The sequence below is a fragment of the Hyaena hyaena genome, unplaced genomic scaffold (assembly GCF_003009895.1).
Source record: "Hyaena hyaena isolate Hyena2069 unplaced genomic scaffold, ASM300989v1 scaffold_124, whole genome shotgun sequence".
In the NCBI taxonomy this organism is placed as follows: domain Eukaryota; kingdom Metazoa; phylum Chordata; class Mammalia; order Carnivora; family Hyaenidae; genus Hyaena; species Hyaena hyaena.
In genome coordinates this window covers 753,873-777,205 of record NW_024080755.1, presented here as the reverse complement: position 1 = coordinate 777,205, position 23,333 = coordinate 753,873, and the positions used below count along the sequence as shown (strand labels likewise).

Below are 23,333 nucleotides of genomic sequence, written 5' to 3'. Positions count from 1 at the left end.
GGTCTGGAAATTCTGCTGTTAATATTCTGTAAGAATTCTCCCCTTGCCCCCACCCAGAACAACCCCCTCTCAGAAAAATTAAGGGATGCTGTGAGAGATTTTTTTTCTGAGAATTGCTTTATAAGCATTTACCAGCCTCCACCATGAATCGTTCTTCATTTTATGACAATCATTTCTTCCAACATTTCATCCTTGAAGTATTCCAAATAGCCATCATTATTTTTTAGGACTTGGTGGATCCCATTTTTGTTCTCAGTCATTTATATTTTGTATTTTGTTTCCATGGAAGCATTTTTACTTCTCTCGTGAACTTAGTCAAATGTGCTGCACTCTTTCAAAGTTAGTTTTCAGTGGGAGAAACAAACATTTTCATTTTAGTCAGTATGGGAATTTGAATATTTCAAAGATTGGACAAAGAAAAGTAGGAACACATTGTATAGGCATGTGAGAAGCTTTCATTTTTCTTAGTATATTCCACCAGTATATATTTAATATATCATTTGAGAAGTGTTGTAATAAGGCTTATATTAAATAGAATTATCAGTATTTGGGTAGAAAATCAAGAACTCTAATTGGCAGAGTGGAGAGGAATCCAGCTGAGGAGAGAGACTTATAAATGAGCAGAAATATTCTTTGAGCTCCCTAGTAACCAAAGCAAAAAAAAAAAAAAAAAAATATTGGGAGGAGGAAACAACTTAGAAACTCTATCATCTAGAAAAGAAATCATACATTTTTTTTTTAGATGGTACCAATGTTTTTCTAGCATCAAACTGGAAGGGGTATTTAGCAAATAAATCTCTGTATGAGGGTTGTAGAACGACAAAGTGAAAATCCAGGAGGGGATCGTGAGGAGGGAATGAGAAGCTAAAGTTAGCACAGCTGCATGCCGTCTGCTGCATGGTGGGAGCACATCACAGAGATGAATTTGATAAGCTTATGGCTTCAGGTACACGTGAATCTTTTGAGAATCTTTCCTTTTGTACACAGGGGCTTATGGGAAGGCTAACGTAAGGTCACGGACTGGAGAGAGGAAGCATTCCAGGAACGGCATGGGCAGCCCGGTTTGCAGACCTCAGACCCCAGGATAGTCGGTCTCTCCCCCAGGGACGAGTGAGGCACCTTTTTCTTTAGAGTTTCCTCTCTCAGACCCCACCTGTACTTTCAAGACGTGTGGCCTACCGAGCTGACCCTTCAAAGGGCAACAGGCGCCTCTTGGAAAACACTGGGCAGCTTCCACAGGATGCTGTGATAATAATGTTAAGCATTAGGTATTTTCCTTTATTTCTTTTCTTTTCTTCTTTTTTTTTTCAATGTTTTATTTATTTCTAGGAGAGAGAGAGAGAGAGACAGCGTGAGCAGGGGAGGGTCAGAGAGAGAGCGAGTCACAGACTGAAACAGGCTCCAGGCTCTGAGCTGGCAGTCAGCACAGAGCCCGACGTGGGGCTCGAACCCACGAACCGCAAGATCATGACCCAATCGAAAGTCGGATGCTTAACCGACCAAGCCACCCAGGCGCCCCCCTTTATTTCTTTTCATACGTAAGGAAAACCGAGAGCCCTGGCCCAGCTCACCCACCCTCCCTGTTGGTAGCGCGCTTCACTTGCAGAAGCAGGAGGCATCCGTCTGTTGAGAAGCCCCTCTTGCTTTCCCACAAGGACGGCTTCAGCAGCTACGCAAGGGCAGAGGAGAGCGGCTCCGAAGCCAATCTTGAATTCACCTTCATATTTTTGTTTTCGGGATCTTTCTTGATCTTTCCACTCTTTTCTCTTCACTCACACACCCCGTGCACCTGGAGGCTTGTCACGGCTTGAATTGGGGTATTCAGTAACGTCACAAGCTTGGCTGCCCACATGGCATAGTGGAAATAAATGAGGAAGACAGACACCCGATGCTTTTTGGGAGCCGAGGCTCACCCTTAGACCGGAGGGGGTCTGTGTCTCCCCCAAGGCCATCGGAGGTGCAACAACGGAATGGGGAACAGTTTTGCAGCCGCCCTTTAGGGAGATTTTTCAGGTCACAATTTGGTTTCTGGAGTTGATAGGTTATACTGTTGGAACACCTCAGGCACATTCGTGTGCAAATGTGAGAACAGAATCCCAGAGCTTAATATCAATGACCGGAAATTGGCTAGCGGCTCAGATTGTCCCCCGCTAGGACTTTCCATTTTAGGAGGTGATCTGACGTTGCCCCAGGAAGTGGAGGCCCCTCCCGACTTTTGCCCTCTTTTCGGTGACAGCCCCAGGGTTGTCCTCTAGCTTAATTTTTAGAAGCTCTAGTTTTATCTGTACATGTATGATTTGTAACATAAATCTCTTTGTTTTACGGAGATTTCTTCTGAGGTTTCCAGAAAGCCATGTTAGAATCTTTGAAGAAGGCTGGCTAGGATCGTATCTGTGTAACTGCGGATAGGAAACAAATAGTGAGAGAACTCTGCTTCAGTGCCCAGGAGGTTTGGATTGGTACACCGATAATTTCGCGAACAGGCACGATTGTAGTCCTTTAATCCTGTCCCAAAGAGCAGAAGAATCCAAGAGGTGAACAGCCAGACTCTTTGCCAACTAATTTGTAGAATCCCGCGTCTGTATTTGAACAGGAAATAAATCCACTTACTTCTCAATCACATTAAAATGAAAAATGTTCATAAAAGCTGTTGAATGCTTGAGAAGCTTCCATGAGCCTTTTTAAAAGAGACTTTGACATGGTTCCATTTGCTGTTTTAAGCGCAGAGCTGAGTTTTGGGGGTGGGGGGAGGAATTAACTCTTGAGAGGCCAGACAGTTCAAGTAGGGCTGTCAGAAAGGCACGCTCTGAGAAGGAAAGCGTTTGCACAATTCCGGTATTAATAAGGACCCTGGTCCGCGAGAGAACCCTGGCCTGGGGGTTTGTGCTTTCTTCAAGGCCTGTGCATAATTCCTCAGCGTGGTCCTGGTGCTGTGAAAAGCAGCAGCACCACCCAAACAGAGCAGACTCCTAACAGGAACGTTTTAAAGCATGCTCTCAAAATCTTAACAAAATGTGGCCTCTCGCTTCCAAAACTACTCAGGGACAATAGGTGTAATCCTGAGGGGTTTTAGGCTAATCTGTTTTTCAGCACCCTATCAACAAGCACTGCACAGAATTATTAAACTTGAGGTATGTGTTTGGTTTTAAGGTCCAACCGGGATATTAGCCACCTCAGAGTCCAAATCCATGCCAGTGTTGGCTTCTGTATCCAGTGTAACAAAAACAGCCTTGAACAAGAAAACTCTGGAGGCAGAATTCAACAGCCCGCCCCCCCCAACACCTGAGCCAGGTGAAGGGTCGTGTAAATTGGAAGGATGCACAAGTTCCAAGGTTACATTTCAGTAAGTAATGATGCTCTTTACTAAGTAAGTGTGTAGAAGAATCTGTGATGACTTAATTGTGTGTCCCTCTGCTCTCTTCCTCTTCAGAGAGATTTCTATTGAGGTAGCCGATAACTACTCTTCTTCCTTCATTTGCTAAGCCAACTTGTGGGTCTAGGCTCCCCGCTCAGAGGTCTTATTTGGATCCAGGGCAGATCCGCGTCACGTCAGGAGAATCCCTTCCCCTAAGCTGGTTGGGTCATACGGTTCTTCTACACAGAGAACAGACCTCGATGACAGTTATTCAGCACCATGAGACATTTAATCATTCTTCCAGTGTTCAATGCTTGGGTCATCCCTCTTAATGGCTTCTGAGCAGTCAAGGAAGATACTAGATCTTCCAGGAGGTACTAGATCTTCACACGTACTTTGAAGGGGACATTTTTAGAGCCTTAAGTTCTGGTCCTCCATCAAAGAGGTGGCTTAGGACGGCTCTCTATCGAGAGCGCAGAGATCCCGTGTAAAGAATGATCTCTGCAGACTTGCTCTGAAAGTGGCACTTGGTCAAAGAGTGAATCTTGCTGTTGGAATGTGTTTCGGACAGATCTGGTGGAGGGCCAATTTGTGTTACATGGAGGCAAGCTCTTCTCAGAATTCCTCTAGTTTTGCCATTAGTTCTCTTGCCAGACTGTCAGCTGGTTTGCACTTGAGGAGGAAGAGGTGAGACAGATCAGGTCAGCCGAATATTGTAATCATGGTTAATTAAAACCTCTGATTTCCTGTTCTATCAGGAGAGAAGGAACCCTTTTTTTGTAACTGTACCTGTCTTGGTGTAAAAGGTGAAGCCTGGACAAACGAAGTTGAAATTCAATTTAGGTCTATTTTTGCCAACTGGTATTTTCTTCCACTCTTACATTGCTCTCACTGGGCACAATGAACTCCCCCCGCCTTTTGGAATGAATGGCCTTCTTTGCTGATTTACAGTTTTATCTCATTTCATTGTGTTTAATTAAAAGCACACTTTCTTCTGTGGTCGTGTGTTTCTTTTCTTTTGACTGGAATCGTTTGAACTATTCCAACAGAAAGATGATCTATATTCATTCTTCATCTTTCCTATTAAATTTGTTTAACACCTAATTTGACATCAACCGTCTGGCTGCATCTGAACCGATATCCAGACACAAAAGCAATTTGGCCGAGACAGGTTAGTTGCTGAGAAATGGCTCAACGTGCGTGTATAGATTTTTTTTTCCTCCTTTACCGTCTTATACAGATAATCTTAATCAGAAAATACTGCAACTCCTTCCTCCTTTTGTCTGTCTTTTATTCTCCAAAAGTAAGTGGAAATTACATTTCCAAGAAAGGAAATGAAATAATTGCAGGCCCAAGGTCTGCAAAATGTGTGTTGAATTGACAGTGAAAAGGATCCGTGTGTTGACAGACACAGTTGTTAGATGCCATAAAGCCCTAAGTGAAGCTCAATTTATTTCTCATCTTGCTTGTTCAATGACTGCTTAAGAGACACATTTCAATTTAATTTAGCTACTTAAAGCGCTAATACAAATACTCTGTGCTGCTGTATTAACTTTTAAACTTTGTAACCTAACGCTTGATTATTTAGTTCTTGACATTCTTTAGCTGAAATAACTAATGCCATGTATTTTCATATTGACAGTCATTTAGCAAAGAAGAGCGCCTTTCTGCAAAATCTGTTTCTTAAGTATAATTAGGCTCTCCGAACGAATCTGAGGATTTTGCGTATGTACATGGTAATTATTCACTTTGCAGACAAGCACACTTCATTTATGCTTAAAGCTAGTTTTTTTTTTTTTTTTTTTTTTTTTTTAATGAGCGAAAGAAGTTTAACTTAATGTAGTTGCATGTAAGCTTTAAAAGCAAAACTCATGCAATTTATCAGGATTCCCGGAAACTGGTCTAGCAGCTAGGAATGAGAACGGTTGTTTTCAAGGCTGTTTTGGTCTGGCTTTGACTAGTAAGTTTGCTCTGTTATCCCAATCATAAGGTAGAGGCAGGTCTCATCTCACAGACCCACGTTGTCAAAGCACATTGGGAAATCCGATCAGCAGTCCAAAAGTGAAGTCCAAAACTGTCTCTACTCTAATAATTGCATTTTTATTTTGACCTGTGGCCACACCACCATGGTGTTTCAGCCTAATGGCGTTTTCCATTCTTGACGGGGAGTCGAGGTCAAGGGAGGAAAACAATCACAGTATCTTTTAATACATATGTTTTCTCTTTCTCTCTCACCCCTACACACTCTCTGTTCCTACCACCTTGACCCCTCTGCCTTGCCTGTCCTTTCCCAGTGGCTGCCTACCACACTGTCTCATCTCTGTCATTTCTTTGCTCTAATGTCATCTTTTCAGTAAGGCCTACCCTGACCACCCAATTTCAGATCGTACCTCCTATTCCTCTAAACTCTGATTCCCTTCGCCCTCCTCCATTCTTCCCATGCTAGAAAGTCAGCTCCATGAAGGTAGGAGGTTTTGCTTTTTTTCTTTTCTTTTTTTTGGTCTGTCCACTGGTATATCTCCAACACCTGGGAAAATTCTGGAAATTCTGTCTATACCTGTTGAATAAAAGAACAAATGAGTCCATTTTTAGTATCACTAAAATAGCAGACTATCCATTAACTAAGATATTCACTTAACCATCATTTCCTGTACTCAGCAGCCCGACGAGTGCACGGGCTAGAGATTAGAGATTTTTTTAAAAATGTTTTATTTATTTTTGAGAGAGAGAGATACAGCATGATCAGGGGAGGGTCAGAGAGAGAGGGAGTCACAGAATCGAAGACAGGCTCCAGTCTCTGAACTAGCCATCAGCACAGAGCCCAATGCAGGGCTCAAACCCACGAACTGTGAGATCATGACCTGAGCTGAAGTCAGATGCTTAACCAACTGAGCCACCCAGGTGCCCTGAGATTTTTGTTTTTCTATGGTTGGCTTCTTTGCTTTGTTAACTTTTTTTTTTTTTTTTTTTTAATGCTCAGGGGTCATTCCAGTCAGCTCAGTCTTATATAACTTCTGTATCTTCATACTTACATTAGATAAAGTTCTCAGAGCCAATAGCATATGCAGTTATAAAAGTCAGCTTTGCTCACTGCTGTGGCCTCAGGTGGACAGGAAAGATTGCAAACCTACTAAGAAAGGTTTGAAAAGAATAGAAACAAAGGTGTTTTCTGCTGAAGATCTGCACTTAATCAGAAAATTATAACACCAAGCTATCCCTGGAAAGTTTTTTTCTTTCAATAAATTTCTCAAGTCAACGTATGTGTGTGCTCCAAATAATAGAGTATTTCGAGTCTGGTAAATTATAGTGCCAGAAATATATGGATTTATTTCCTAGGGCCTTATGAGATGGCAAGAGATATCTTTAATACTTAGTTGCAAGGATTAATTAAAATTAACATTCTTGTCACCAGCCTAAGCAAAGCAAGGGTTTTTTGTTATTTTTAAGAAAAAAGAAGAAAAAGAAAGGAAAAGATAATCAAGACTTAGAGAGGCCTTATTGTTTCTATTTTAGTAATAGCTTTAGAAATATTTGTGTCCCGTTAATTACTTCTAATAAGTATATACTATCTAATAATTTTATTATCTTAAATCTAATAGCAAATTAGCGTTTCATTAATTCTGATCACTTCTTTTTTAAAAAATTTTTAATGTTTATTTTTTGAGAGAGAAAGAGTGCAAGTGGGGAAGGAGAAGAAAGGTTGGGGGGGACACAGAATCTGAAACAGGCTCCAGGTTCTGAGCTGTCAGCACAGAGCCCGACGCGGGCCTCGATCCCATGAACCGCGAGATCATGAACTGAGCCTAAGTCGGACAGTCAACCAACTCAGTCACCCAGGCGCCCCAATTCTTATTACTTCTAATTCAGACAGAAATAATAATCATAATAATCTCCCTTTCTGCTATGAGGAGGAAGAAATGGGCCAAGCAAAATAAATAATTAAGGAATGCATACATACATAAATACACAACCAACTAGCAAACCTGATTTTTGTTTTCATGCTCTTTTCTGTTGACAGAGAGTAATCTGACTATGAAAAGTGTAGTAAGACTCATTGATTCAAGCTAATCCATGGGTGGGATGGTCAATATAAAATAGAATTCCAAATTACAGATTTTTTCAAAGGTAACTGTTTTAACTACCTTCAGGCAGCTACAATACCCAGAAACAGGCTGAGTGTTTCACAGGCTCAGAAAGACGAGGATGGTTTGTACTTCCACCTGGAGAAGCCTGTAGACCGGGGAGGGCTGTAGCAGGCAAGCGCCGGGTGATCAGTTTCGCAAGCCTGTGCCTTTCCGCGTGTGCACTGGGTGGCAAGCAGCGTCAAGTTGTTGCCGGAACTGGAGTGCGACTGGGTTTGCCCTCTGTGATCTTTAGTTATTGAGCCCATGATCCTGTTTCCACATGTGTAGAATGGGGGTAATAACCCCCACCTTGTAGGGCTGTGTGGACTTAGACGATATATGGAAAGCATTTCAGTAAATTCTTCTCCTGTCTTACATTAAGATTGTAATGCTGGGCCACTGCTGCATAATCAAGGACCAGAGTTGAGTTCAGAGCTTAGACACTGGACACCTGCGTTATTGACTGGGCCACATTTCCTTGGACGGGTCCTGTAACCTGTCCGTTTTGTTTTCTTATTGTTTTGTGTTTTCTTATCTAAAATCGAGGCAAGTAGATCAGGCACTCTCCAGAGCTCTCCGAAAGCTCCACAACTTCCATAATTCCTCACAAATGTGGTTGGCTTGCAAAGATGTTCACAGTTAAGGAACAGGAAGTAAGCACGCATTTTCTGCCTGCGACATGTCCCTCAATACAGAATTACAGTAAAACACACAAACCCAAGATTGTAAAATAATTTTTCAACTACCTTACCAGAACTTACAAATCCAAATCAGAATGATTGTTACCGTTCAGAGAAGTGCTCTGGGGGCTCTGCATCCTCACCCAAACCCCGTGGCTGTTGCTCCAGATGCTTTCAGACCTGCCTGGGTTAGAGGCACCTGGTCACACAGGAGAGAAGTTGTACAGCTGGTCCTGAGGGAGAATGAGTGCCAGCATTTAATGTGGGCAAAACCTGATAAGGGCTGCTTTAATCTCCATTGTATGTTCAGTATATGTCTCCAAATGACCCTGGCTTTTGAAACTGGATTCAATTTTTAGAAATAGCCATCAGTTTGCCACAATTGCAGGTGTATACATATATTTTTTAAATTTTTTAATGTTTATTCATTTTTGAGAGTCAGAGACAGCATGAGCATTAGAGGGGCAGAGAGGGAGGGCGATACAGAATCTGAAATAGGCTCCAGGCTCCGAGCTGTCAGCACAGAGGATGATGCGGGGCTTGAACTCACAAACAATGAGATCATGACCTGAGACGAAGTCAGACAGACAGTCAACCGACTGAGCTACCCAGGCACCCCGCAGATGTATATATTTTTATTGTGACACAGTATACATATGGGTGAAGTTGTCTTCCATTTAGTCCTGTTGGAAGGCCCTGAAACATATTAGCTCTATTATCAAAGAGTCCAGGAGTCTGAGGCTCTTGACTGATACAGGTGAAGTAAGTTGGGAAAACACGTTGGGGGTGAAAGCCTGCAACATTCCGTTGTATATGTCTTTTTCTCTTTTTTTTTGGTTAATATTTTTTATTATTCTTCATAACATGCATTATATTTAATATATATATTCACGTTATAATCGTCTCTGTCCAAGAGAAGTACTTTAATTGCTGCAGACAGGATATATATGTTGATTATAGACAAGGCCGTGGGTAATGGCACCAGTTTCCACTTTGGAGGTTCTGGACTTTGGAATTTGCTTCCATGAGGTTTCGCTGTGGTTACTGTATTTCACTGACTATTAAGCCATATATTTTCATGTGTTATTTTAATTCTTCCAAGTGTACAGATTGGACCGATCTCCATTTTACAGATGAAAAACCTGAGGCTTGGGGAGGCAAACACTTGGCCCAAAATTCCGTTCCTAATTGAGAGTCAGGTCAGATTTCATTTGAGCCTGTTTCGTATCCAACTCCAGAGCCCATGCTTTTGAACTATAGCCTGCTGTGTACAGTGTGTGGGGAGCTTGAAGAGCAAAGGGAAGAAACTGGCTAGACGATTGTGTTCTATTGGAAGCAGTGATTCTGCAGCTTAACCACTCTGCTGACCCGGTGATACTCATATCCTGCCACTTTGACACCACACACTCTTAGGTAGTTCGTCATTTCCCCCCACCCCTTCCTAAGGCTAACCTAGTCAATTACAATACCTCTTCCCAAGGGAAGAAAGTGTTAGCCATTAAAACATTTCTGAAAAGGGGAGCCAGTCTGAATTTGCACAAGGACTTAAAGAGTCGTTGAAAAGAAATCATTTTAATGTTTTTTTGTGTCAAATGCCCAGTAAGGAGGCAAGCTTCACAACTTTTGCAGATTACCGTGTCATAAAACCATCCTAAGCTGCTTTAGCTTTTGGCATCAGTTTCACTGATACATTTTTTATTTTTTGACATTTTTAGACATTTTGAGGAATTATGTATCCCCAGGGAGTCAAAAATCTTGAAAGTTATCTGACTCTAATTGTTGGGTTAGAAAGGTACTTTACTAAAATATTAATATGGTAATATAAAGATGAGTCACTGTGAATCCAGTTGTTTCAAAAACATGCAGTCTATAGCCCAAAATAAATTTTGTTCAGTTTATGCTGTACCTTGTTGAGACAACTCCATCTTTGGTCAGTCACTGGTTGGCTCCTTTGAGTTTGTGCCGAAGTGTCCATTGGACGTCATGCTTTTAGGGTGTCCCTGTTGTAAAGAGAGGCAGGACAAATGAGCCTCCAGTATGGTCAAAGAGGTGAGCGGATCATAAAAAAGAGTTTTGCATCGCAGTCAGGCAGAAGCCCAGCATGAGATCTTGTGTTCTTGCCGTCTTGTGTCTCTGTCTCTGAAGAATCTCATCTACTGGTGGCCCTGCCCCTCTGTGTCGAGCTTTTATTCATCCACATTCACTTTTCCTGTTCGTCACTTTCAGGAAGGTGAATGTCCTGACACTTAAAACCAAACAAGGCAGTCAGCCTCAAAGATGCTTTTTCATTTCATGTAGTTATTTCTGCACAACCTTGATTCAGAGGGGAGAACCCATGTGAGCGTGAACTCAGGTTCCACTGTGCCTGGTGTGCTTCGTAGTGATTCCGTAGCTGGGTCTTCATGTCTTGGCCCTCATTCTCAAAGCTACCGTTCAAACCACAACTGCCCGAGACTCTTCCAGTTAATGCTTCTCTCACTCATTGTTCTTCTTTTCAACCCCAAGTCTCCCCCAATAGTCCAAGCTTTATCAAGCTCTTCTACTCTTTAGCCACCAGGCAGGCAGTTAGCTTCCCTTTTTTGTTCGGGAGGCCAAAACAGGCCACGCTGTGCCCTACATGAATTGAAAACACAAAAAGCCCCATGTAGCAGTGACCAGAGTTCAGTTTCAGCAGAAAAATGTCCGTTTCCAGTGAAACCGTTTTTATTGTAATTTGCATTTAATTTCTAGATCCGCGGTGGCTCTAAATATGTGTGTCTTTTGTCCCCACACAGATTTATTTTTGTAAGAGTTCATCTTGTTTGAGCCATTAACTGAATAGCAAAGGGTAGGTGGTAAAAGATAAATTTTAGCTGTCTCTTGGTTAGTGTGATCTGTCAGCCATTTCTATGAAAGAAAAAAAAATCTAATTGCCTTTCAGGTTGTGCATTTAAAGTAAGATTGATTTTATCATCATTTGACCCCTAACCGTTGGCCTCTGCAGTTTTATGTCATTATTTCCAGTGTAAAACTAATGGAGAAAAATGAAGTTGAAAAGTGCCACTCTTTTGGATTGGAGCTGGAAAATCCGAGCTTTTGAAATCTGTTCCCAAATAGAAATTGAGAGTCTTCCTTCTAGGGAACCTTGGCATGAAGTTCTTCTCTCAAATATTGATCTCAGCTGGAAATTAATTTGGTTGGTCATAGAGGCTTGGGTCGACATTTTGTTCAAACGGAAAGTAGAGAAGTTCTTTCAGTCCCCGCTTCACCATTGCCTCATCTCCTCCTCTCTTTCTTGCTCTTCTTTTGTGTCTATGCGCGTGTGCGTGCCGTGTGTGTACGTGCGTATGTGTGTGTGCGAGTGGTGTGGGGCGGGGAGGGGGGACGGAGGGCCCCTTCCCTGTACTTTATAAACCTTCGCTTCTGAGCAGAGACCACTGGCCAGCAGCAGGAACTGCCTGGAAGTTACTGCTTCATCTGATGCGCTTACACAATGAAAGGATTTGCTGTGCCCTCAACTGTAATCTTAGTGCTGTCGAATTGTGTACTCGCGCTGCGGGAGGCTGCTCTGCTCGGCAAGGCACTGCCACAAAGGTCCTCCTTGTGTGCCCGTCCAGCGGTAATTAAGCCTCAACAACGAAATTAGCAGAACAACTGGATGTTCTGGAAGTGGAGATCCCCTCACTTCGTGTTCTTGTCTCCCCGCCACCCGCCCCGGGGTTGCCCTGTGAACTGGCCAGAGGGCCACTGTCAGCATTGTCTTACAAGTGCTCTGACTTGCTCTGCTGACAACGACTTCTTCCAGGTTAATGTGGAGGCTGCGTTACCTCTAGTGTTAAAATTCTGCTGAGTAAATCTCAGAATGACTGTTAGAATGCCCCTGAGCCCTTCTCACTTCTCCCAGAGAATTAATGGCATCCTAACACTTGCCTCCAGTTGCAAACACCTGTGATTATAAGAGACTTAGCGTAAAATACATCGTGTCTGCACAGAGGACCAAATTGCCTTTGGTGCTTTGCAGTTTTTTTTAAAGCATCCTTCAGTAGTCTCTGCAGTGTGTGTGTTTCCTTTTATTTGCGATGGTGGTGCCGAGGGGAGGTGTTTAATTTCTTCAAATAGAAGTAGCCAACTAAAAGTTAAATGCAATTTCAGACCTAAGAATATATTGACCTGACTTCTGAAACCTGATAACCACATTTCATTTGAAATATGCCTTGTCACAGAACTACGAAAAGTAGCGCTGTGACTTCTCATCTTAGAAGAGAGCTCAATGTATATAATGTGATAAATTTAAAGAAAAGTATTTTAAAAATTAAAACTATCATTCTGCACCCCTAGAAAAATGCAAGCATTTTATGCAGCAATGCATTTTAATCATTTTGAGGAGCCAGTGGTATATATGGTGAATTTTGTAGAAGACTTTAGGTCTCTTAAATAAGAGACTTCTTTTAAGTAAGATTCACTGTTAATAGCTGGGATCAAGAATGGATTTTTCTTGGTGACTTAAAGTTGTGGAAAATTACGAGAAGCTTAAAAAGTAGCCCAAAAAAGTAGCACACACATTTGAGAATCTTTGAGCTGAAATCAGTCTTGGGTCACGTTTTATCAGTGTTGATTCTGCTGGTGAGAACGGCCCGGTTACCTGAGCCTCCCTGGGCCCAGGGCATTTCGGGATCTGTGAAAGTCCACGGTCCAGCTCACGTTAGGATTAAAAGAAGTGGGATGGGTCTTCATACAAGCACCCACGGTCTGGGTTGGAACTCGAGCCCCCATATGCCCGCACTGTGTTTACTCCATTGAGGAAAATATGGCTCCGTGTGGACGGGGACATCTTTGCCCAGCCATTGTTACTTCTGCTAAGAAGGAATTCTTGTTCATCTTTAGGGCAAATCAGCAATCTAGAAGCTGATGCCAGATTTTCACCCCCATGGTGCTATTCTGTTGTGTAGCATTTTAAAAGTATAATTTAAAATTACATCTACTTTCGCATAGGTAGCAGCCGACCCAAATCGAAAAACTATTCTTTGAGCTAACATGGAGTTTTGAAAAGTACACAAAGCTGAAAGAATTCAGCTTTGTTCTACCTTCATTACATTTGAACGTATTCGAATTGATAATAAAAACAATCTCGCCTTATATTTGAAACCATTCTGGGAGATTTAGGACAAGCGTACTAAAATCCCCTGACAAATAGGGTATCTGCAAGAAACAAAACTATAAGTAAAGCCGCTCCCGCTCACTGCTGCAGCAACTGTATGAAGGGCTTCAGACACAAAGTACGACTTCTTATTTTTACACACTCCCGGGAAAATAGAAAGCTGACTTCCTCTCTGGAGTTTTCCCAGGAAACTACTTTATAAAGACAAATTTAAATCTTTCCGTCTTCTGTCCTTGGAGGTGGTAAATACGATTGCAGCTTTATTCATTTTTATTGTAAACGCAGGGGAGTTCAGACCGTCCGGCTGTGCGTCATTTTTTGGACGGCTGCCATGGACTAATGCAGACGTCCCACCGGGAGACCAGAGAAGAACTAGACTTTGATTCACCAGATTGTGTTAAATAGTCCAGCTGTTGCGATTTGAAAGATAGTTACCTCAGAAGTGAAATAGAAATGAACTTGGCATTTATGCCTGAAACCATTTTTATACTGTTTGGCAATCAGCTTTTCAGAGGTAGCATTTTATAAAATAACTCTCACCGCTTTCAAAGTTTCATTCACTGTAATGTTCAAAATGTCCCACCTTTATATTATCAGTAAAATTAAGCTTGAGTGATATGCAGAATTTGCATGAAATAACCATTTCCCCCTTCATTTCATGAGCTTTGATTGTATTCAATTGAGCTCAGAACCACATCTATTAGGGCTCTTTTGGGCATTAGTTAATTTGAATTGCAGCCGAAATGTTAGCTAGAATGTTGTTGAATATAATTGGAACATGGAAAGTTGATTTTGAAAGGAATTTCATTGAATGCAAACAATGATGTGCTTTTTAAAAATTAGAATGCTGTTCTTTCGTCTCTTGTAACACAGTCTGAGAAATCAGAGTCCCTTTATAGAAGTTCAGTTTTGGCAATGCTGTTTACAGTCATTCAGGTTCTTGTGGTACCAGTGTGGTGTGGAGTCAGGTCTTTCCTCTGACTAGCAAGTGGCCCCCACATGGCCCAGCCCCACATTCTGGTTCTCTCCTAGTTGGAGAAGAGAAGCTGCTTTCTAAAAGGGCACCCAAGCCACATGCAGTCGGGCACCAGGCTTCGCCTTCACTGAGGGGTACAGATTGCTACATTGTCTCTTAGCTTTTATGTTGCTTTTCAGTTTTTCTTTTTGTCTTGAAATAGCTCTTGAGCAGACCATCTAAAATGACCCGTGAAAATATTTTGGATGGATCATAAATGACTACCAAGTATGTTGTGGTAAGAAAAAGAATACTGGCCAGGAAATCCGGATTCCAAGATTTTAATCCTGTGTCTGCTGGTAACAAGTTACGTGTCCTTGAACAAATCATTTAACACACTATTCTCTTGTGTCTTCACGAATGAAAAGGTTGGACTAGTTCATGTCCATAATGCCCTTCAGCCTGAACATCACATGATTTTAGTCTTACTTTTTTTGTACCTATACAATGGAAGTTTTACTTGGAGATTTTGTAGCATACGGGAGAAAGTCTGTTATACTTTTCATGAGTACTTAGCTTTAATTTCTTTTTTTATGGTCCTTGCCCTTGGATGAAGAATTAAAACAGAAAAAGTGAGGAGAATAATAGTATACTACAATTCCTATTGGGTCGTTATCTTTGAGCCGTTGAACTTTTCTTTCCTTTAAGGAAGAGGCTTTTTTTTTTTTTTTTTAAGGTTTTTTTATTTATTGTGAGAGAGAGAGAGACAGAGAATCCCAAGCAAGTTCCACATCAACGCGGAGCCCCACGTGGGGCTTGAGCTCATGACCATGAAATCATGACCTGAGCCCAAATCAAGAGTCAGACACTTAACTGAGCCACCCAGGTGCCGCTATCTTAGGGAGAAGCTTGGACTTGCTAGAACTTGCCATTGTGTCCACCTAGAACAAGAGCCTGGTTTCTTGGCACTGCTACTGACAACATGCTGGCTCTTCCCAGGAGATGGAGACGGAGCTAGAATGAGGCTGTAGTGGAAGGTCCCTCATTCCAGAAGGAGTCCTGGGCAGCTCTCCCGTGGGAACCAGGAATAGACCTAATGTGTCAAACCCAGAGGAGCCACCAATCACAAAGGGAAAAAAGGCAAAGGGTAGCTTGAAGGGACAGACTAAAAGATACACCTCAACACAGGGATTCAGAGAGAAAGAAATCAGTAAATGTGCCCAAATTAGCCTGAGGCATCATCATCCTGTTTCTGAGAGAAGACGCCTTTGGTGAGCAGCATGGCCTGGAAAGGAAAGGGGAGAAAGCTCCTGCTTCTTGTACGGCCTCTGCTGCCGATGGACTCTGTACTTGTAGGCCGGGTTCTCTCCTCCAAACCTCATTTGTCTCATCTGGTAAAGGATCAGTTGGACCAGATGCCTGCCTGCCATCGCGCCTTTTAGCCTTTGGGATTCCGAGTCAGTGGTCATTATCCTTGAGAACTCAGTTACTCTGACTCGATGCACAGATTCAGAGAAATTGCCCATGGTGCCAAGTACAGCGATGGCCCCCGGAATCCTCACGTTGTAGCCCATGGGTGACTTAATAATAAATTAATCTGTGGTTGAGACGCTAAGACAATTCCAGGCTGGTTTCATCCCGGCCACACAAGGCTTCTGAGTTTTCAGTTCGGTCGACATCCCCTTACTTGCTGTTGTGGAAGCCAGAGAGCATTTCCTGGAAGTTTCCACCTCCAGCTGATGCGAGAAGCTTTTTTTTTTTTTTTTAGGGTGCATTCATCACCCCTTCACTACAGTCACACACGGGCGTGAAAACATCCATGGTAGTTCTGCAGAAGGGCTGAAGGTCAGTGTGGACTGACGGAAGCTTGCTCGCCTAGGAGGGGGTGAAGCTTCCTCTGTGGGCCTCGAGCAGACGTGCTGGCTCATGGAGCGGCGGGCTCACCCCCAAGGTGGCGGAGCCAGACACGTGATTGACTTGCTTGGACCAGAACAGCCGAGCGGGCCTGAAGCTTCATTTCCTAGAATTCCCTTGCCGGTTTGTTTCCAGGCTAAATTTGCATGAGCTTTAGAAGGCAGACATGACATCGTCATTTCGGTTTTGTTTTGAAGGCTCTGAAGGCCCACGGAGGGCAGGCGCCGTGACGCTCCAGGTGCAGGGTCCCCTAGTTAGCATGTGGTGGCAGCTGGCCCCCGGTTTTCCCCGCGGCCCCCAGCTCCTCCTCCAGCTTTTCCAGATTTTGAACCAGGTGTGCGTGCAGCTCCTGCATCATGGGTTTGGAGACTGAAAGAGATAAAGCTCCGGTTTGTCCTCAGTCTCTTGCCACTTTTCACCCATGTTCCTTTTCAGCCGCCAGAAGTGCTGGCTTCAGGTCCAGCGTCGGACGCAGAGGCCACGGACTTACCCAGGCGGCCTCCCTCTCCGCTGCCTGAAGCCTCATTCCAGTCGTGAATCCTGTGGGTCTCTCTCACGGTGGCTCTGCTCCTGGGACGGCGCCCTAGTGGGCGGTCTTTCACGTGCTGTCAGGGTCAGGGTCAAACCAGGTACTGCCAGGGAAACCACACCCCCAGCTGCTCCCCGAAGCATAGTCACAGCCGTCCTGAGAAGTGGGTGTGTGGCCCAGGTTAGCACCAAGTGTCATGGTGTTTCCTGACGACCCAGGTGTGGTCGAGGCCGAAGCAGAGGAACATGTCCTCAGTGCAGCAGGGCTTTCCTCTGCCCCCTGGTCATCCCTTTGCTCTTGGCACTGACACAGAAGACCGGGCTTGTGTGTTAGTCACCTGTCAACAGTGACCAAGTCACACAGTCTACCTGGGAGGCCAGACGGAGTGGATTTCAGACATTAGGACCAATTTCACAGTGCTGGTCAGAAAGTGGTAAGACCATGGTCGTTGGGCTCCAGGGTGCGCTACCTGGACACCCGTGCTGGCCCGGAGCGGACGGGCTGCTTTGTGTCTGTAGTCGGGTGTCTGTTCTGCTGCTGCCGTTGTGTAAGAGAGACCTTGGGCTGGCTCAGGCCCAAGTGAGGGTCTCTGAGCCTCTTTCCTTTCATGAGTACTCACTCGCTTATTTACGCCCCGAGTGGACGCACGCTGGGTGCCGGGGCAGAACTGGATGGAGCTGAGGGATCCCTGTTTCGTGCCTGCTTTCATCTCACCTGGAGAGAGAGACGTTACGCAGCTCATGACACTGTGTTTCGTTACGAGTGTGGCGAGTCCGGCGGGAGAAGGAGGGGGCCAGGGCCTGTCTCCCCAGCTGCAGGGCTCAGGGCGTCGCAGCGTCAGCTCCTGCGAGGAGGTTCCCGAGTTGTGGCCTCACCAGAGGTGCGACGGGGGCGCTGGTGGCGCTTGACATCATAGCTTTGCCAGGACCAGCCCCTGTCCCGCCTCCTGCACGCCCCTCAGCCTCAGGCCCAGGGCAGCAGCCTTCACATGGTGGCCTCTCACCATGACTTCGGAGAGGACTGGGCGCCGACAGCCTCATTTCCTGACACGTGGCAGGAGAACACGTGGGCATCTCTGTTTTGTCAAGGAAATTGTCACTCACGTAGCTTGGGAAGCAGTAGCTTCAAGTGTCACAACAGCAGGGAAGAGAGACAAACCTCTGTGGGAAAGGAAACGGCCTCTGAAATTCATTAAAAAATGTCACAGGAAACCAGGTTCTCCTTTAGGGAAGAAGTTTATGGTCACTCGGCGTTTTAGCTTATTCTCTGGATTCTTCCATCTGGCCTCATTCCCCCCCACCCTCCCCCCAGCTCTCACCAGATTTCTTCTTGTGAGTAACATCAGTGGCAGGCGCGTCTCTCAGCCGCCCAGCCGCGATGGGGTGGCCTCCATCCCTCAGCAGGGTGGTCTCCTCGGAGCTCATCTGCAACCAGTTGTCCCCAGGGACACGACGGCGGGGGGGGGGGGTGTCGGGGGGGGTGTCACTGGCTCCTTCCGGCCAAGGGAAGGTAGGACGGGAGTCTGGGAGGCGGGGGGGCGGCCCGCGCCAGGCACCCAGGAGATTTGCGCTCCTTGAGAAGAGGGTGTAATTAAGCAGGTAGGTGAACTTGGCTTTTTAACACGTCCATAGTTAATTGCTCTGACTTTTTCCGCCTTCTTTCTCCTGGTCTCCTGCTCCTAATATGTCATCTAATAGCTCCTTTTTATTTTAATGGCTGGCACCTCAAAGACCACTCTGTGCATGCTAATTAGACTTAGAGCAGTTGGGGTGGTTTTTTTTTTTTTTTTTGGTTGGTCTGAATCCAGGAATATGGAAGCCAAATATTTTCTCTCTCTGCTTTTTACTGTTCTGTGTAACTTCTTCCTCTAGGCCTCTCAGTAACGCTGGAGGCAGGAGCCAGTACCTCGACAAAGAGCAAGAAGCTGGACCCGTTGTAGTTTTAGATCCCGTTTCCACACACGAACCCCAAACCAAAGACCAGCTCACCGAGAACGATTCAAGTCAACGCCACGATGACGAAGACGAAATGAAACCAGAATACAAGGAAGACGGCATGGACAAACTGAGGGACACAGACAGCTCCCACTGCTGACGCAGAAGCCGGAAGTCACACTGAGTCCATGGTTAGTTCCGGTGCATCGGCAAGGGGGGCTGTGGACACTCTGTTCTTGTCACCGGACTCGAGGACAGGTTCTATTCTGGTGTCACTTTTGTAAGTAATTTACCTACACACATAAGTAAGTTGTTTAGCAAAGTACACACCTATGTAGGTTTTATTTTTCTTTATAGGATAAGCTGTTTTTTTGTTTTTGTTTTTGTTTTTTTCAAATTAACTGTGTTAAGTGTGACTTCTGGAAGGTTACAAAAAATTTGGATGTTTGTCTTTTTCGCTGATGTGCATTCCACTAATCAAATGGAATGCCGGAAGTTTGCGGCGCTGCGGATGAATGGAGAAACAGAACTGAAGACGATTTAAAAAGCCCCCAAAGAAGCTTCCATTTGGGGTCTGATCTTCTGATAGAGAGACTGCAGTAGCACGGCAGTTGTTAGGCACGTGGCATGCAGATTACTTTCTAGGATATCCCGAGGGAGACACGTAAAATTCAGGAGCCACAGGAGTAAACCAGTACTCTCGTGGTCTGTGCCACTTGCACACGCTGTCAGCTGTGGAGCAGAAAATACGTGTGTAATTTCACCGCGTCCAAAGCCTCCCAAGGACGTCGGTGGGAATGCTCTGGTGGCCTGAATGAAGAATGGAGGGGGAAAGTCCCAGCCTTGGATCTCATAGAGTATTGTGTTGATGAACTGTGCACGCCGCGCTAGGAGTCAGCTGTGTTCCTTCATATACGAATGAGGCCCCAGTGCCCTGGTTTATCGGGATTCTCATGTACAGTCCAGATAAGTGACAAGCACACTGTTTTCCTCCTTCACTGCTGTTCCACATCATGCAGCTTTGGGGTTGTGTGTGTGTGTGTGTGTGTGTGTGTGTGTTTTCTTTAAAGAAATTAAGCGGTAGTTAGTCTCTAAAAATACAATGTTTCAGTCACCACGGTGGATAAATAGAAATGTAATCAGGGATTTCTAAAAAAAAAAAAAAAACAAAAACCTTATACAGCTTTTCAAAGTTGATTGTTTCAAAATTGGTGTTTATTTGAAATAAGTGGTAAGGTGCTTGAATGCATTTTTTTATGACAATGATTCAGTAATGGTAATTTTACTATTAAAGAACGTGAAAGGTTTAGCGCGGCTCAGCATGTAGCTGTCAGGTGTTCTCACCTAAGGGCAAACGAAAATGATAGTAATAATTGCAGTAGTTGTATTTTATTTTTGCACGTGTGCTAAGCCTTGGCTTGAAGAGGTGGGGTAGGCAGGTAAATAAATGTACTTCCTAAACTTGGAGATAGTTCTCCTTCTGTAGGTTTGTTTTGCTTGGCTGTTTCCATGTTCTTCCAGTGATGATTTCCCAGTTACTCAGTGGTTTACTCACGGGGAATTAAAATGTAGTGTTTTTCAACTGTAATTTTCCTAATTGAATAACATGCTATATGATCCACTAACTACACACTGCATTAACGCTTATGCAGGTTCTGTTGTGCTGTGATTTGAACTCTACTCACCACACTTATTAAAAAGCACTGACAGTTTGCTATTAAAGGTCAATTGTGATTATTGAAAATTTTGGTTCAGGTCCCCAAACTTGTCGTTCTTGAGCAAGAAAATTGCAGAAGCGTTGATGACTTTAGTAATTTTACTCATCTGCAAAATGATCTCTTTTGAGGAATTCTGCTCCGTGGTGCTCCGTGCTCTCCTTCCGGTGCCTGTCCTGAGTCGGCTGGCATGTGGCTTACACACATTTGGGAATATAAGACACATGTCCTTGTCATTCCGCAGTCCTCACACACATCAACCGGGTGCTGCACTTACGAAAACACTCTCCACTTGACCTTAGCCAAAAGGCCGAGAAGCGTTGAAAAAAAAAACACTCTCATTTCCAGGGTAGGAAGGTAACCCGTTCGGGGAGAGATGTGTTTCCCGGACCAAACATTGATTAGTAACGGCTTTGCTAGTCTTCTTGTCATTTCCAAGCTGCTTTCTTTCCTTCATCGTGATCACGGAGCATTGAAGGTTAATTTCATCTCAAGGTATTTGATGTAGGACTTAACGCCCCTCCTTCTGCCTCCAGGGTTTTCCCCCTTTCGCATCCGTTGGGAGGAGGTGTTGCTCCTGCTGGGGTGTCATTGTCAACAAGCAGTTAGTCCAGGTCAGGAGGACACAGGAAGACAAGGCTTTGTATCTTCGAGGTCCATTCTTAGCTACTTGCCCCCCAAAATTAGAAAGGACCTACTTATGCCATTTGAAAGTTGGAAGGGACTGTCCTCTTTAAAGTTTTGTTTTCTCTAAAAAAGTGATTTCTTCTTCTGTTTTGGAATAGAGATTATGTCTCACCTGCTACAAAGTTTTGAACTAATACTGGTACATTTTTATTGCCAGCATGAGGCAAAGGGATAGACGTACTTTGTGCTCATGCTATTAAAGAAAATGTCTGCCTTCTTTCCCAAAAGAAGAAGAAGGTAGTTAAAATTCTAACAGCCTGTTGCACCTGGCCTGGTCTCAGAGTCCTCAGCACCAGTGGTGTCAGCAGCTGGGGGTCCCCTAGAAACACTCATTGGCAGGATGCCGCAGGGCTGTACCCAGCCAGCCTTGCTGAGTGAGAAGGACGGACGATGTGGCTCAGGGCCACTCACCAGTCTTTCCTCTTTGCTCAGCTTTGGGTTTTTTTTGTTTTTGTTTTTTTATTTTTTTATTTCTGAGAAAGAGAGACAGCATGAACAGGGGAAGGTCAGAGAGAAAGGAAGATACAGAATCCAAAACAGGCTCCAGGCTCTGGGCTAGCTGTCAGCACAGAGCCCACGAACCGTGAGATCATGACCTGAGCTGAAGTCGGACGCTTTACGGACTGAGCCACCCAGGCGCCCCCCCTCAGCTTTGTTAACACACAATAACACGTTTGTTGGAAAATGCAGTAGGACAGGTGAAAATGATTACCTCTTCTCTCTCTAGACCATCTTTAGGTTGTATGTTAGGTAAACGATTGTCCATGTTACAGAATCCTGGATGGTTTTTCTGTGTGTTTAATGACTTCCATCATGGACAACAACTTCAGCGTAGATGGAGGTAAGTCGTGGAGAGGGCACGGCCATCCATCACCGTCACTGACCTTAGAACCATCCTCAAGCGGCCCTTATTGAACGGATCGGATTGTTCTGGAAGTTTCTTCCTGGCACTAACATTCCCCAATCCCATTCCTTCACAATGGATATAGGATTAGTCTCTTTTGCCTTTTTTTTTTTTTTAACATTTATTTATTTTTGAGAGAGAGACATACACAGAATGTGAGTGGGGGAGGGGCAGAGAGAGAGGAAGACACAGAATCTGAAGCAGGCTCCGGGCTGCGAGCTGTCAGCACAGAGCCCGACGTGGGGCTCAAACTCCTGAACTGCGAGATCAGATCTGAGTAGAGGTTGGATGCTTAACTGACTGAGCCACCCAGATGCCCTTCTATTCACCCGTCTTTTACCTCTTTAATAAATAATACCTTCTATATAGTGTATATTACATGTTTTATATCTAGGATATATTGACATATATGTATGGAGAGAGAGAGAGAAAATGTAAGTAGAAGCAGTGTTCATTACTTTAAGAAATGAGAATGCTTCTTCTCCATTGGTGGCCCTGGGCCTCGCGTGAGGAAAAAAGGTGGACAGGCTGTGCCCTGTGTTGAAATGAAAGCGCTGACCGGGTTGAGGTAATAAATCACCTCTTTGGTTAATTTAATTTAGTTATTGACTTAGTTTGCGTCTTTTCACTCTGGTTCCATTCAGTTAATTATGATTCGTGTGTGGTGCCAGGGCAGACTCTCAGATGGTGGCCCACACTTCATGTGCGTGTCACTACGTGCAAAGGCTGTGTTGAACACCAGTCATGTTCCACCTGCCTTCCAGTGTCTCGTACCCTGTTATGTGTTGCTGAGCACCGGACAGGCAGTAGCGACCACAGATCGTGACATGGTTCTGCCACCTTACATCCCAGCCGGTCCCCCTGCCCTGCGCTCTGAGAGAGTCCACCATGGAGCCCATTTTTAGTCATTGCTTTAAGCAGAAGCCCTTGGTTTTACCATAAGGCCCTTAAGTTTCCCGTGGGTACTCATCAGAAGGGAACGTTCTCAGCGTGCTTAGTAAAAACACACAGAACATATCAGAAATCTAAACTTCACCAACTCGCCCACAGGTCAGTGCATAACAATTTTCATAATTTTGGAGGAAAGAAAATGGTAACTTTTAACAGAGAACCTAAATTATATATAAAGCAGTAGGACCCTATTATCTATAGGTATGTGTTTGGAGTACATTTGTTTCTGGTACTTTTCTGCTATAGCCCCGATGCTGGCTTATACGAAAGGCACTTCAGTCAGCCTATATGTCATTTTTAGTCACCTGTTAGAGGCTGTAGCATAAATAATTGGGCAGTTAATTGCCTTTAGAATATTTATTCGTTTACTGGTGGGTGTATTCATTTATACTGGTTTCCATTTCCAAAGAGGATCTAAGGACACCAAGCTTATAATATAATAGAGAAC

At 44.2% G+C, this 23,333-nt stretch overlaps 1 protein-coding gene across 3 annotated transcripts in view; it reads left to right on the top strand.

Annotated features, from left to right (window-relative positions):
* Positions 1 to 20,350, top strand: part of SHTN1 (shootin 1) — a 100,097-nt gene extending 79,747 nt beyond the window's left edge. For 2 of the 3 annotated variants that reach the window (XM_039237316.1, XM_039237318.1), the window contains exons 16-17: positions 3,151 to 3,343; positions 18,566 to 20,350. In XM_039237316.1, coding sequence (XP_039093247.1) covers positions 3,151 to 3,343; positions 18,566 to 18,788 — 416 coding nt within the window. In that variant the 3' untranslated portion in view covers positions 18,789 to 20,350. The remainder of the gene's footprint in view (positions 1 to 3,150; positions 3,344 to 18,565) is intronic. The other variant, XM_039237317.1, reaches the window with a different exon arrangement.
* The last annotated feature ends 2,983 nt before the right edge of the window (positions 20,351 to 23,333 follow it).